The sequence below is a fragment of the Vidua chalybeata genome, chromosome 2, assembly GCF_026979565.1.
Source record: "Vidua chalybeata isolate OUT-0048 chromosome 2, bVidCha1 merged haplotype, whole genome shotgun sequence".
NCBI lineage: Eukaryota > Metazoa > Chordata > Aves > Passeriformes > Viduidae > Vidua > Vidua chalybeata.
Window position 1 is genome coordinate 113,798,558 of NC_071531.1, and position 14,762 is coordinate 113,813,319.

The 14,762-nt window shown below is 40.7% G+C and overlaps 1 protein-coding gene across 5 annotated transcripts in view; it reads right to left on the reverse strand.

Annotated features, from left to right (window-relative positions):
* Positions 1 to 4,769: 4,769 nt before the first annotated feature.
* Positions 4,770 to 14,762, reverse strand: part of EPHA3 (EPH receptor A3) — a 178,047-nt gene continuing 168,054 nt past the window's right edge. Inside the window, exons 16-19 of one of the 5 annotated variants that reach the window (XR_008429160.1) lie at positions 10,123 to 10,278; positions 8,635 to 8,741; positions 8,178 to 8,233; positions 5,093 to 7,571 (exon numbers count right to left, since the gene is read on the reverse strand). Coding sequence is in view for 3 of the 5 variants with exons in the window: in XM_053934113.1 (XP_053790088.1) it covers positions 8,636 to 8,741; positions 10,123 to 10,278 (262 nt within the window). In the remaining 2 variants the exon portion in view is untranslated. Of the gene's footprint in view, positions 8,742 to 10,122; positions 10,279 to 14,762 lie in introns of all 5 variants that reach the window. The other 4 variants (XR_008429159.1, XM_053934114.1, XM_053934113.1 and 1 more) reach the window with 4 other exon arrangements.

Below are 14,762 nucleotides of genomic sequence, written 5' to 3' on the forward strand. Positions count from 1 at the left end.
GTGCCTTTTCAGTCAGATACTGCACAGACACTGAGGATATGGATGAAAAAAGGGCGTGATCTAAATTTCAGACAGGATTAGGAGCAAAATATCCAAGTTGGTTGTTCCAGTGGTTTCCCACAAGATGGAAAACTTTTGTTCTGTCTTCTCAAGGAGCACTATCTACTGTGATCCACAGGGTCTTCCTGTTGAGAGCAGCAAATTATTTAATCTGTAATTTTAGCACCCTTCTAGCAGGCACTTAGCAACAAAAGGCCACAGCCAAAATCACTGCAAGGACTCCTTGGGAGGCCATTGAACAGCCAGTGATTACCTGTACTAAAGGTAAAGACTTAGGCTTGGGAAGAAATCCTGTGAAAGAGGTTCCTCTGAAAAGGCACCCAACAGATCCCCGTGAAAACACCGAAGCAGGCGGACTGGGGGCAAAGGGCTCTTTTGGTGCTGTGCCTGTCATGGTTAAAAACAAACTAGATACACAAAAATACAGTTCAGACTGAGTGCTTGAAAGCCAAACCAGCAGGAGGTGTTGTGGCAGCCAGAGAGAACGGGCCAAAGAGCTGCCTGTCTTCATGATGTTTATAATAATATAAATTTATATAGATTATGCCTCAAAACACATGTTGAGATGATGGAGCCTGGTCTACACGCTGTAGGCAGCTGCATCACAATCACCCAACATCATCTTAACCATGGGGGAGCTGCTTAGTGTGTGGCTGCTATTCAATATCTTTTTTTAACAGTCTAAATGCATAATTTAGCTGGTTAAGGTAGTTGCTCAGCAGAGGATATATGGAATAGAAATTACAACAGAAGGGAGAAAGAATGCCCTTAGTTTTGGGTGTTAAGAGTAGCAAAGGTGTCTGATTTCTTCAGCCCTGTGCTTCAGTGTCTGCCTTCTGTTCTTCTTCTGATGGGATCTCTTACCATGCAGCAGGAAATTGGTAAAGCTGAGTTACAGCTCTGAAGGCTGGCTGGTGCCAGGGACAGAGGTTCACTTCAATTTAATCTTTATTTTATATTTGTTTGAAGGAATAGAATGGCTTAATTACAGTTATTTATAGAGCCCATGCTGGGGAGGTGTTCCCTTACAGATTTTTTGGTTTTTCACAAAAACCCTCTAGAACCTTATATGGAGAGGACAGCTTATATATGAGGAAGAGGCAGAAAATAAATTTCTCTGTGGGCCAACTCTTGCTTTGTCTCCAAAAGCCCACATGCACAATGAGAGAAGTTGGGAACAGAAAGTAAAAAATGGAACCAAGTAATAACTGAATATTAAATAAAACCAAAACAAAGCCAAGCAAAAAACTCAAGAAAATATCTCTATCCAAATCTCAGAAACAGATTTTATTTGTTCATATTGTTTCCTATTTTCATTTGACTTCCTTGGCAGGTAGCCCATTGCTCCATCAGTGAGAGGAAAGGAAGTTACAGCATCACATTGTTGTAGGGATTGAATTTTATTGCTTTGCTATTACAATTAGGCAACTATTAACTCAGTAAAATGAGGCACAATTTTTATTATAAACTATATCCAAGTGGGAATTGTGACTTAGTCCTCTAAACTAAAGCCCCCCAAAAAGCTTTATGAGAGTGAAAGAAAAAGATTAAAAATATTTAAATAAGAAAAGGTGATGCAACTTTAAAGGGGCACACTGAAAATTGCAATAATTATTGGTAATTAGCTGACAACCAGCCTGAGGGGAAGCTGCAGGTCAAAAACCTGGCAGCAAATGTCCAGCTTGGATCTGCAAAAAAGCCACCCAGAAAATGCAGAAAAGATCGGGACAAAATGTCTCAGTCACACTGAAGGTGATTTATGGGGGAAAGAACCCCAGGCAAATCGAAATGGGATTCACAGAGTTAAACTTGGATGGCACAGAAGGGGAAAGTGCAGCAAGGCAAGCAATTAACAGTGCAACGACCGAAACACTGCTTTGACTCTAAAACATCTCCTCAGTCATCTCCCATCCTTTTTTGGGGGGAATTTCTGGGAGGTTGGGCTGTAAAACACAGCAGATGGGGAGGAAGGGTCAGGACGATGCTTGGTGGGGACAGCAGGGGACAGCAGGTACCAGGGAAAGCCTGCAGGAGGAGGGGGCTCTGCCGCACAAAACTTCTCTGGTTTGAGCCCAGTTTTAGCCTCTGCTGAGCTGCACGAGTTCTGAGAGTAATGAAAGTGAAAAGAGCGAGCCACCCCGTGAAAATAAAATGCTTCAAATAAAATGTGAACTATAGCTAAGGACAGTTTCCTGCTGGGTGGGGATGGGGAATGACAGGAAAACTGACATCAGAGATGTTTATTTCAATCCGTGGTCAGGCTATGGTGCAAAACTACCAGACCTCCAATTTTGTTTTTTGGTTTTCTTTTTTCTCTTTTCTTTTTTTTTTTTTTTTTTTCATTTAAACAAATAGGGTTTAGCATTTATATGTTTTTTTTTTTTTTACTGGCTTCATTTCATCTCAGTGCCTTAAAATAAAATGTTTTATTCTATGCTCCCATGAACACATTGAGACTAAACACTCTTTTTTTTTGTCCTTACAGGGCTTGAGGCAGGAGAAGAAGCCAAAAGCCTGCTTCCCTAAATCCCCAAAAATTAAGAATAAAAAGCTCTGGTTATTTCACACTCTCTTGCAAACATACACTTCTTTAAAGGGCTGGAAGCTAAACTCAGTATTAATTACAAATCCACGGTGAGTAAACACTCACTTTACTGAGGAAACTTAAAAACTGAGCTTTCTAAGACTACTGGATAAAAGAGGAGTGAAGATAAAGGATATTTCTCCCCTTACCTGGAGAGCAATAGAGCGAATTGAAGGATTTCTAATTAAGCTCAACTGCCTTCAAAGTGATGTAACAGTGATGAACCTTAGTTGCTGAATCTAATTAAAAATTAATAATGAAATTTGCTAACCAAATGTTCCCTTAATGATGACTCTAAGTCATTGCTTGATGGCAAAAATTCAAAGCAGAACCTGGTCATGCACTAAAATATTTGTCTGGGTGCATTTTATTTCTGTTTCATAATTAGGAGTCTTACCAGTCAAAAGTGATTGATGCATTCAGGCTGTCAGAGTCTGTGGGATTGATAGCATTTATTATATATTTATATATTATATTTATATATTTTATATTTATTATTTATTTATAGCATAGATTCCAGCAAGAAGGGACTGGTCCAAGTACTGGCTGTTCTCTTGGAGGAGTCCTGGAGCCCAGGCAACTGGAGAGGAGAAAAGATCATCTTGAGTTTTAAAGAGAGGAGAAAAGCAGAGCCAGGCAATTCCAGAGCAGGTATGCTAACCTCAAATACCCAGAAAGATTTTACACATATATAGATATATATATATATAGCAGCTGGAGGATTACAAGGTCTTAAGAAACTAACTCAGATTTGTCAAGAATAAACAAATCCTGTCAACCTCATCTAATTTATTTCTGTGGCAGGATAATCTAAAAAGTAGTGGATGTGATTTATCTTGTCTTTACTAAGACTTCTGGTGCTCTCCCCCATGACATTCTCATGAGCTAACTGGGGAAATATGGGCTATTATGAAATCATTTCAATGTGAAAGCAGAGTGAGCTGAAAAATCCCAAGTACTGAGTACTCTTCATTTACCAGAGGTTCTCTGGCCATCTGAAAAGGATCATGAGGAAGCCAAGGGAAGGCTGTTCTTTGTGTTTTGTGCTGTTCACCTTTGCATGAGCAACCTTCATGAACACCATGTGCCTGTTTGTATATGGGAATGAATCAAAGCTGAGGGAAATATCTTCAAAATAAATATTTTTTTTTAATTGGGAAAGTAAAATTCATTAAGAAATCCCAAAGGATTGGACCAAGGACTCAAAAAGGAACTAAGTGGACACCTATTAAGTGGAGAATTACAGACCAGGCAGTGATAGCTTGGAAAGGATCTGAGGAATCAGAGCAGCTCAGAAAATGAAAGGAAGCCAATAGCATGGATATCCATATGAATTAGCAGGGGTGGCATGTGTGAGGCAACAGAAAAAATGCTCTGATTTCACTTGGCACTGCTTGGGCTTTCAAGGGTGCAGGTATCTGGGTCTGGGCATCATCCTTGGGAAGAAATGCAGAGTGGAAAAACACCACTTGGGCAGCACTAAAAAACCCCGACAGGCATATTGAATTTATGGAAGTGGTTATCAGCAATTTACCTCTCCAGACTCCATGATCCTGATGGGCCCCTTCCAAATCGGCACATTCTGGGATTCTGGGATTCTGTGGTGGTGGGGGCTTGCCAAGCAATTCCTTGCCCTGCTGTTGTTAAGTGAGTGCATCCTGCTGCCCTTCCAGAGCTGGCTACATTAATTAATTAAATTAATACCATTTTACAGTAAAATCAATAAAAACACCAATAGCCATCGTGTCCTCTAGTATCTAGAGCAAATAAAATGTACCAGCAATGCCAAAGGGATAGACACAAGCTGGGGTAACACAACTGCTGAGGTGAAACCCATTCACAGGGAAAATGGTTTGCACCATTATCTGCATGGATTAGATCCCATCAGAGCCCTGGTGCTCAAGCACAGCATCAAACCCCCCTGTTTGGAAGCTAAAATGACACCATTTATCCACCTCAGCACGAAGCATCCTGGTGGCAGGAAGGACAAGGGCCTTCCAGTCCAGCCGGACAGTCATTTAAGGACAAGTCCAGCTCTGGGTGACTTTTTTCTGTGATTCCCCTTTCTGTTGAACACACCAAGACAGAATGCCACCCCCACCCCAAAAAAGAAGTATGCTACATCCACATTCATAAAGTTTATCAACTTACAGACTCCAGGACAGGTATATCATTCATTGTTTTGCACCAGTAAGCAGAGTAGTATACAAAAGCATGCAAAATCAGTTATGGTACAGAAAGAACCTGTAAAATTCAAGAAACTGGCAAGCATCAAAACCATTCCTATTTTCCTAGGAAGAGGATTCCTGAGTTGTGTATGTTGGCATTTTCAAAGACCCTGTACTTGGGTGATGCACACAGAAACAACATGGCAGGGACATAACAAAACAGGGGCAAAATATTATCTAATACAGATACTCAGAGGCAAGAAATGATCATGGGGTGAAATTACAGAACGTGGTGGGCTATTTTATTTTGTTGAAAAAAGTACATCTTTGACTGGCTTCAACATATTAAGAAGATGAAAATAGGTTCACTGGAGAGGGAGGAAAGAAAGCAAAAGTTTGGAAATACTTGACACAACTGAAATAAATGACAGCTTTTTTCGATATCCCATAGGCAGGCTGTAGAAGATGAAGTTTTCCAGTATCCATGGAGAAAGTAAAGTCTTTGACTGATGTAAGTCAGTTTTGCACAAATGCTGGTCTGTTTAGTTAAAACCTGCACTGCTTGTTTCTATTAATAGATAATATAGGTAATATCTAGCTTTCACTCCAGACCCATGCTTTAACACTCAGAATTTATCCATATTTAATTACATTTTTATCACACTAATCAAATAAATTTACTTTGTCCTCCAAGCAATCACCTCAGTATTTCAGTATGTAAAAAATACTTTCATTATGTTTATTATAAAAATATAAATGTTTCCACTACAAATCATTTTACATTAGTAAGAGGCCATCTACAATTGCACAATATATAATCTAAATGAGTAAGTAATGCTTTTGAAATACAAGTTAAAGTAAATACATATTGCCAATCAAATCACATCTATACATTGCTTATTGGATGCTAAGTTACAGCACAAAAACTAGATTATGTTAACAGAAATAAATAAAATGGAAACTATATTGAAAGGTACAAACCCAATAATATGGCATGTCATTTTATGAGCAGTTTGCATTTTGCTTGATGTCCATAACCTGTACAGGCAGATGGCCACACGACCTCTATTTCTCTACTCCACACTGAAGAATTGTACACTGCTATGTTTACATATGTACAGGGGGACAGGGAGTACAGGATGCTTGCAACAGAGGCCACTTACAGTACAAATCAACTTCTGACAGGGAGAGAAAACCAAATGGGTTTTAAGAACTCTCAACTCCTAACAGCACAGAAAAGCAAAACCCGGCTGCTTCAGTTTTTTTTTCCCTTGGTGAGATTGAATCTTTCATGCTGAGCATGCCTGAACAGTGGGCAAGGAACACGACAGGATACATGGCAGGAGGAAACTGAGGGTGGTTGGTGCAAAGTTTTCAAGTGTCTAAAAATCTAAGAACTTGGTTCTGTGTCTCCAGAAGCATTTCCCAGAGGTCACCCCCCATCACCCCAGCCCCTTGCCCCCACACTCCAGCAGCAGAATGAAGCTGAGGAGAAATGTCACAAAAAGCTGTCCCCACACAGCCAGTGATTGCCACTGGGTTTTGGTGGCATAAATTCACTAACAGTGTCTAATTTAGAGCAATCTCAACCCAAAGTAAAGATTGATTCTGAATGAACTAAGCAACACAAAACAGCTTTTGTATCCAGCTTGCTGCATTTCATGATAGATTGGGGCAGATAAGTGGAAGTGTTCTTTACAGCTTAAGTGCTTTATTTTACCTTTCTTCCTTTTTTTTTTTTTTTTTTAATTTCAATTTTAAAACCCCTTCACTTCTCTTTCAGAGAGAATTACTAATTATTATGCTGTGAGTATCTTTCAAACCCAGTCCTTTACAGCATGCTTACTACCAGCACTCATGAAAAAGCCTCTAACACTTCTTCTCTTTAGCAATGTGTGATAAATGTTTTGCCTGGACATTTTGTAAGTCCTGGATTCATGCAGAACAGTTTCAGCCCCTCAAACCCTATAAACTGATTCTTTTCCTCACTTATATACCAAGGAGCTTCAAAACCCAAGCCAACAGAAGGAAGCACAAGTGGTCACCTCCTTTTGCATGCACAGAGAAAACACAATGTGCCATTTTTTCATCTGCCTCTGACACAGTCTTGGACCTTCAGGGATTCATCACCAGAATCAGGTCTGATTCCAGAATGTCAAGTTGGGAAGCAGAGTGGTTTCCCCTGGTGACCAAGGCCTGCTCTCTGTGTGCCTGGCATCACATCTAAAGCATTAAGAAGCACAAGAAGTGGCTCACACTGTGTTTTAAACCACTCATTTTCAGAGCAAAGGGTGGTGTCTGCTCAGAACTGGGACTGATGTGCTCCAGAACAAAAACTTAGGAGTTGGGAAGCTCTTTGGAAGACAATGAAAATGGTGGAGGGCCCCCAGAATCCACCTTCAAGTCTCCTTTTTCCAGTGGGAGATGTGAATGTTCTCCTAGACTTGGGCTCCCTTCTGCTTTCCTTCAAGGAACGGGTACCCACTGAAGCTGTGCCAAAAGTTCAGGTCCCCTCCAGGATGGCAGTGCCTTTACAGGGGGGTTTCTAGTTCAGGCATGTGTAAAACTTCCACACCAAAGCCTCCCTTCACAGCTTAAGTCATCCTTTTAAACAAGGGTCACTTCCCAGGGAACTCAAAAATCATCATCAGTTAAAGCAGAATGCAACAAACCCTGGCCCTCTTTTATATTTCCTTGGCAGATCTCTCACCTGAGCACCACCCAAGAACAGGGCTCCTTATTGTGACAGGAAAGCAGCCCTGGGGAAGGAAATGGGATGTGCTATTTGGGGCAGATCCTGATCTAAAGATCAATGCACACACCACTGTCAAAACCCCAGCCTGGTTGAAAATACCACTCTCAGCAAATGGAAGAAATCTCATTTGCAAAAAAAAAGTCTAGATGCTTTTCAGAGTGTTAGTGCTGGAAAAAAGACCACCTTTCTTTCCTTCTGTATTCCATGCATGATGCTACGAGTATAAAATTATCTAGTAACTAACCCTCAGACAATTTCTCAGGTTGAACCAATGAAGTTTGGATAACATTTGGCACTTGGCAATAATACAGCCAGGTTAAGGTATTTAAGCATAAATATAAACAATAATGGAAAAAAATAAAAAACAAACCAAGAAAATAAATAAGCCTTTTAAAAATTAAGACTTGGTTCTATTTAAATGAACACAGTTAGGGAAGATAACATAATGTTGAAAATCTTTTGTCAACTAACTCAAAGTTACTACAAACTTTATTTCTGTCTTCCTTCCTGAAGCTGAAATAGCATGTTACAATGACATTATAGTAAATATGGCCAGACAGGTTGTGAGGTATAGTCCTCTATTTTCCTTGCTTCTAAAGAAATAAAATACCTGTTACAGATCTCTTCTGTATAAAAATACTGCAAGTCTTTCTTTCTTCTTGTTTGCTGTATAGATCAAATACACAGCTTTTATGTCCATGGTTTTTTTTCTGTTATTCAGTCACTTAATATTCAAATGGCTCTAGGTTTTAGTAACACTGGTTTTTACTTGGAAGGATTTTTCACTTTTTTTTTTTTTTCCTTTTGATATTTACTATCTGCATTAACAGTCAGTCAAGAGCACCCACCCTTTAGGATTAACAGATAGAAAACAAGTTTGCTCCTATTTTTAAGGCATTTATACTCAGTATTTGAGTGTCTTGTGGGTTTGAAATCTCAACCATTGCGTTTCCAAAGCTGTTGCAAAGAACTCCTTTAAATCCTGCCGTTTGCCAGCCATCACTTTTCACCTGCGATGCAACTCTCCTTTTTTTTTTTTCCTCTTCTGAGCAACATCATTTTGGTACCTTACACAGGAACAGGGCTGTTCTTTGTATGAGTTTCTAGAGCTTTGATACTGCTGACAATCTTCTTTTGAGGGCCCACCACTGTAACGCCAACTTTCTTCATGTCACTGGAAAAAAGAAGAGTGAGGACACTGAATTTCACAGCACTGATCCCAGCAAACAGCAATGAACTTGCCCATCTCACACTGCTGCACTGCAGGAGCCTCCAGGTACAGGGACAATGCTGAAACACAAGCCCTGCTGCAAAAAAAAAAACAGAGAGCAACTGTCTGAAAACACAAGGGGGCTGCAAAAAATAGAGCGAAAGCTCATTTAGCCTCGTTGTGTTTGCTTACCTGGAAGAAAAGGCAATGAAATCGTTCTCCAGTGATGCAAGCACTGGGGTTTTGGGGCATGGAGGTCACTGCTGGATCAGCTGAGCCTCTCTAACACCTCCATCCCCCACCAATCTGCTGGCTTTTCCTGGGCAGTGCTGACACATCACTGGCCTGTGAAAGGTCCCCTGAACTCTGCTATCAGCACCGAGGTGAAGGAGTCCATGGCCAAGCTTCCAGTGTCTCCCCTGGTTCTCCCCTCCTGTTTGTCCAGGATCTCCAGCCTCATTGTTCCTTGTGCAACACAGAGGTGCTTTAACACCTGTGAAGGGCTAATTAACCAGGGGCTCACAGGAAATTGGGCATTCCTAGAGGATTTCTACACTGTCCCCAAAGGGTAATTGTTACAAAAAGCCATTAGCACCCTTTTTATAGCTGCAGTAATACACTAATTAATGGCATTGATGTGTTTAATTGTTGGTAGCACAGCTGCTGAATACTTCTCCATAACTTGTCGTGTATCCAGCCAGCCCAACTGGGAATTAAGGTTTCCTTTGGCATTAAATTTTTAACTGTACTTGATGCCTTTTCAGGTGCAGAAAGAACATTACCCTACTCCTACTTGTCACTGGAACAAAGATGGATTGCATTTAGAATGCAATAAACTTGCCATTTGCTCACTTCCAAGCATAGCAGGAGGGAGTTCAGCCCCTGAGTAATTATTAGCATGGAGGAGGAAAACAGCTACAAAGCATTTGCCCCCTCACCTGGTTTGGTGGAATATGGGATGGGCAATAAAGGGAAAGACTGGCAATGTGCCAGCTGTAGAGAAACTCCCATGTAAAATACTGAATTTAAAGAATCAACTGAGAAACTTCAGTGAAAGGAAGTGATGCTAGTGTACCAGATGATGCATGGTGCTACTGTACTGGAAAAAAAATGGAAATTTTCTTGTATTTAGTGAGAAAAGGCTGTGGGAGCATGACCTTCACACAGTCACCAGACACAGATTTCCTTCATGGCTATTTCAACTGCAACAAATAATGCCCATTTGTCTGTTTAAATGTAAGAAATTTTAGCTAAGGATTAGAAAAACGCCGTATAGAAGTGCTACCTTTGTGCTCATGTTTGAACTCGTAGCTATGATGAAAACCCCCAGCAGATTGCAACTTACTCTGTGGAAATCTTGGCTATGGTGTCACAGGAGCTGTACTCCACCCCTGTGAAGATGTCCTTGCACTGCCCTGTCCGAAATCCATTGAGCCAATCACCCGTGGTGCGGAAGGCTGAAATGTCAACGCTGCTTTGGTCCAGGAGGAGATTTGATGGCCTGAAATGAAAGAATAATGCAATGGAATTTAGGGAACAGGGAGAAACACAGAGTTATTTTGTGTCTGAACTCAGCAGTGGCAGGAGCATCCAGGCTGGATGTGGCTTTGCTGTTTGTCTGTGGGAGTTCTCAGCTGCTGAGGCCACCACGGGACCGGTGCTGGCAGCTCTGACAAATGCTGTCTAATCATCCTGCTGAGGAGCACCAGCTTCCCATGCCTGTGTTTAAATCACTGTAGCATTCACAAAGTGCACGGGTACCTCACAATTTAATGGTAAAAAAGACTAAATTAGGTTGTATTTATGTGATTCACCTCGTCCCAAACATCACACAGACGATGCACACTCCAGGCTCCAAGCTGAGTGTGTTGGTAGAAATTTGCTCATATCAAATGATCAGAATATTGTGGCCCACTGACAAATCCTAAATGTTCCTACTAGGTTAGAAGCTGCAACAATAAGCAAAGTACCTTACTTTTATTGTTTTATTGCAGACTTAAAGCCAAGCATGTGCTTAGCTGTGCTGCGCCTGATACTGAGCTAGAGAATGTTCAAAGCAGTTATCTCTGCAACTTCACAGTCTATTTTCTGCCCCAGAATTCTTTTTCCCTCTAGTAACCTGCACAGGAGTCTGACTACTGCTGTTGAACCCATTTGAAGTGACTTTTGTCCCTGAAAGCAGTGAAAAATGAGAGGTGGCTGACTGAAAGCATAATTTAAAAGCAGTGATTACACAGTGCAACAGGTAGGTGACAGCTACTGGAACTGGAGAACTGATCTGGGTTGTAAGAAACACTCTCTTCACTCCAAACCCAAGTCATCTCTGTTTATCACAGGAACAAATATAAATAGGAGGAGATTTAAAAGGCACCAAGAGAACCACATATTTAAACATACTCACTTTAACCTCATAAGAAGCCTAGAAAATCCAAATCCTTCTCAATTCCAGTATATCTTACATTTCACCAAAATCAGCAGCACTACAACATCACATCCCTGCAGTACACCTGACTTGCCCTGGAGTCAGGGGATACTGCATCAGTTGCATAAGAAACATTAGTTACATCAAGACTTTTACCTTTCACTTTTGAAGAAAAGAACAATGATTTTTAGTATTGGCCACAACTTGAACAGCTCCTTTTACTCTGATATTTACATGATTGTTATCAATCAGCTGATTTCTCCCAGGCTCAGAAGGTTAATATAGTATTTTTCCCCTTCTGGGAACGCAGGGCATAATTAAAGAGCTACTTGCATGCTTGAAAATCTTAACTCCAAATACACAGAATCAGTTTTTACCAGGTCCCAGAGCTGAGATGGCCCTGATGGGGACAGCTTTTGCCTGGCTACCTTCCCTCCAGAGCCCAGAAGGACTGTGACCACTGACACCAACTCTGGACTTCACATGCTGGGAACAGCCACCCATGGGAAGAAAAGCAACAGAAGACACCAGAAACCTGCTCTGTCCCCAAAACAGCAGCTCACTCCATGTGCTGGTGCCATGGTCAAACCAAATCTTAGACATCTACATGACACCCAGCTTTAAAGTTTGATCATCAGGCCCAAGATAGTTTTAATCAGTAGCTGTAAGGCCTGAATTTCACTGACTACTGTTTGTCTTGTGAAGAGCCAGTGTTTTTTTATTTATAGTTTTCTGGGTACAGTGTCTGGAATCCCAAGATATTAATTAAGAGTATTTATGAAGTGTTCTCAGTGATAAAGCACAGATTTTTTTTTTTCCCCCCCAGCCTATTACGCCTTTTTAACTTAAGTCTAATAAAACAAAGTCTGACTCAAGAATCACTAATGAAAAAAAAAAAAGTATAAACAAGTTGAAATAGAACAGGTCTCTAGGATTAGGAATTAGCGTGGCCCAAAAGAGCCTTTATGTTTATTACTTGGATCAAAGTATCATCGTGACAAAAAATATGACCTAATTTTAATGCGAGTGACCTCAGAGTAACCAGCACTGTAAAGTATCATTTTTCTTCTTGCAGGATTCCAAACAAAAATTAGTTACTTTCCTCCTCAGAGAGGACATCTGGACAGTTTATCAATGAGCAGGAATTGGCCTCGCTGCGAAGAGTCTGTGCTGTCTCCTCGCCTGCACCAGGGGAAAGCTGGGCTTGCAGAGCATCTGCACACCCTGGCAGGTTTTTTTTTTTTTTTTCCCCCTGTCCCAGCCCCTAGACAGAAGGGCTGAACAGGGAATTTATGGTCTGGGTGATGTGTGCCATGAGCTCACACTTTAGCAGACAAATTAGACGGGCTGCAGTCCGTGCAGCTGTAAACGACGTCCTGCAGGGCTCCACCTGATCCTTTACAGCTTTTCATAAATCAGTACCTACCAGCTTCAGGAGAGAGTCATTAAAAAGAAATCATGGAAATTACATGTTTGCTCAGGGGAAGTGAAATAGAACATTTCTCTCCATCTTTTCTTCTCTCCCCTCCTTTTTATTTTCTTCTTCCTTTTTTTTTAACTCTTTTTAGCTTGTTGCTTTGACTAACTATGATACACCCTCTCATATCATCATTTGACAGTCATGGCAAGATTTTCTATCCTGTTCACCCTGACTGTTGTTGTAATTACTACACCTACAAAGTTGTATTTACTGACATGTGGTGCCCTGAAAAAAAAAAAAACAAACAGCAAGACTCAGTTTGGAGAGACAAACTGAACAGTGAGATGCCAGTTACAAAACATCTCGTGGCCGGAAGCTTTCTCTGGATGTGGCCATTACTTGAACAGTTGGAATTAACCTTTGAGCCATCTGCAGTGAGGAGAACTATGGTGTATTGTCATTAGCACAGCTTTTTGTCAAAACACAGGGAAAATTTTGCTGCACTAGCAAGAAAAAACACAGAAAACATCATTAGAACCCTTCCCAATACAGCATGAAAATCTCATCTCTTGTTGGCTGCTGTCTGGGGAGAAAAAGAGACAAACTAACTTGTAAAATCCAGGAATTGAGACAAAGAAAATGAAAATGTCCTGCCACTTCTTCTGCGAATACACAGAGGAGCTGTGCGCACACAATGCCAGACTTTGTACTGTAGGAGCCTCTCTCTCTTTCCATCCATTCCTCCAAACAGCAAAACCAACATTCAGCTTTTTAAATCTGGACTTTCCTTTCCACAGTCAATTTCTTTTAAAGAGGAAAGCATTAAAAAAAAAAAATCCCCAAAAACATAAAGTAATATCCTGTGGCAAATTTTAGGTAATTAAAAGCTGATTTTGTGAAGTGAAATTGCTCCCTATGAGCCTGGTTGGAACTCAGATCCTATGGGCTTTATGATTATGGTGAACTGAGTTTGAGTCTAACATAAATTTTATTCCAAGAGAAAAATAACCCCAAAACCAACAAGTGGCACAGAAAGCAAATTTCAGTTTTATCTTCTGTAGCAATCAGAGTCATAGGCATACATGTGTATCAACAGGAAACTAGTAAATAGATGACATGCCAAGGAGAAGCAGAGTTATTCTGTTTACTTGATTATCCCTGGACCTTAAAGATAAAAATCTTTGGAGTTCCATTTCTTCATGCCCATTTTTTAACATGCTCTTAGCAGAACTGGTAATTTAGTCCCTAAAGTACAATTCACCTCTTAAAGGGGGCACGTGTGCTTTTCCCAAGGGCCTTCATGTGTTCTCATACTCTCCAAATAATCATGTTGTGGGCTGCTCCTTGGAGTGAAAGGAGAGCTGGAGAAATCAAGAGCAGCAGCACAAATAACTGAGGGGGAAAAACAATGCAGTTGAGGCTGCAAAAATGGTACACCTCTCTAAATGTCAATATTTTTTGTTTTCTAGATCCATTGTTGGCGAAAAAAACAAACCAAGCCAAACCAAAAAAAAAAAAACCTCAAAAAAACCCAACACCCCCCCCCCCCCAAAAAAAAACCAAAAAAAAACCAAAAAACCAAACACAAAAAGCTACAAAAAACAACCTAACTTGCCACGGCTTCCACTAGGATAATAAGCAAATAAAATTTCAACTGCCCCAAAGGTCAATCCTCCAGTCTTCCCTACTCCTTTAGCTGCCCCTCAGAACATGACTTTCAATGTGCTTATATTTTTCAGCACCTTGGTGGGATAATAAATCACATGCCTGGGTGTATCAATGCTCCTTCATTTACTTTTTCCCAACACCAAACCACTAAAGGCAAAAAAAAAACCCAAAAAAAAAACCAGCATGTTGCTGAATTTTGGTTTTTTCCCCCTCATAACCCAGCCTAAGCCGTGCTTTTAAGGAAATAAAGGCACATGGCCATTTCCTGGGATGTGTAGCTGGCTGACAGACCCTCAATGCCAGCCACTCATTATTGTTAGGACACTCTGTAAGCTCCTCAGAACAAGCAGAGAAAAATGCTTTATAAAGCTCTTGAAATGCTTAAAATCTACCATTTGCTGTGGAAAGCTTCCCTTCATATCTCACTTGTGGCTGCACTGCTGTTGCCTATAATCAAAAGAGAAAAACCCCTTGC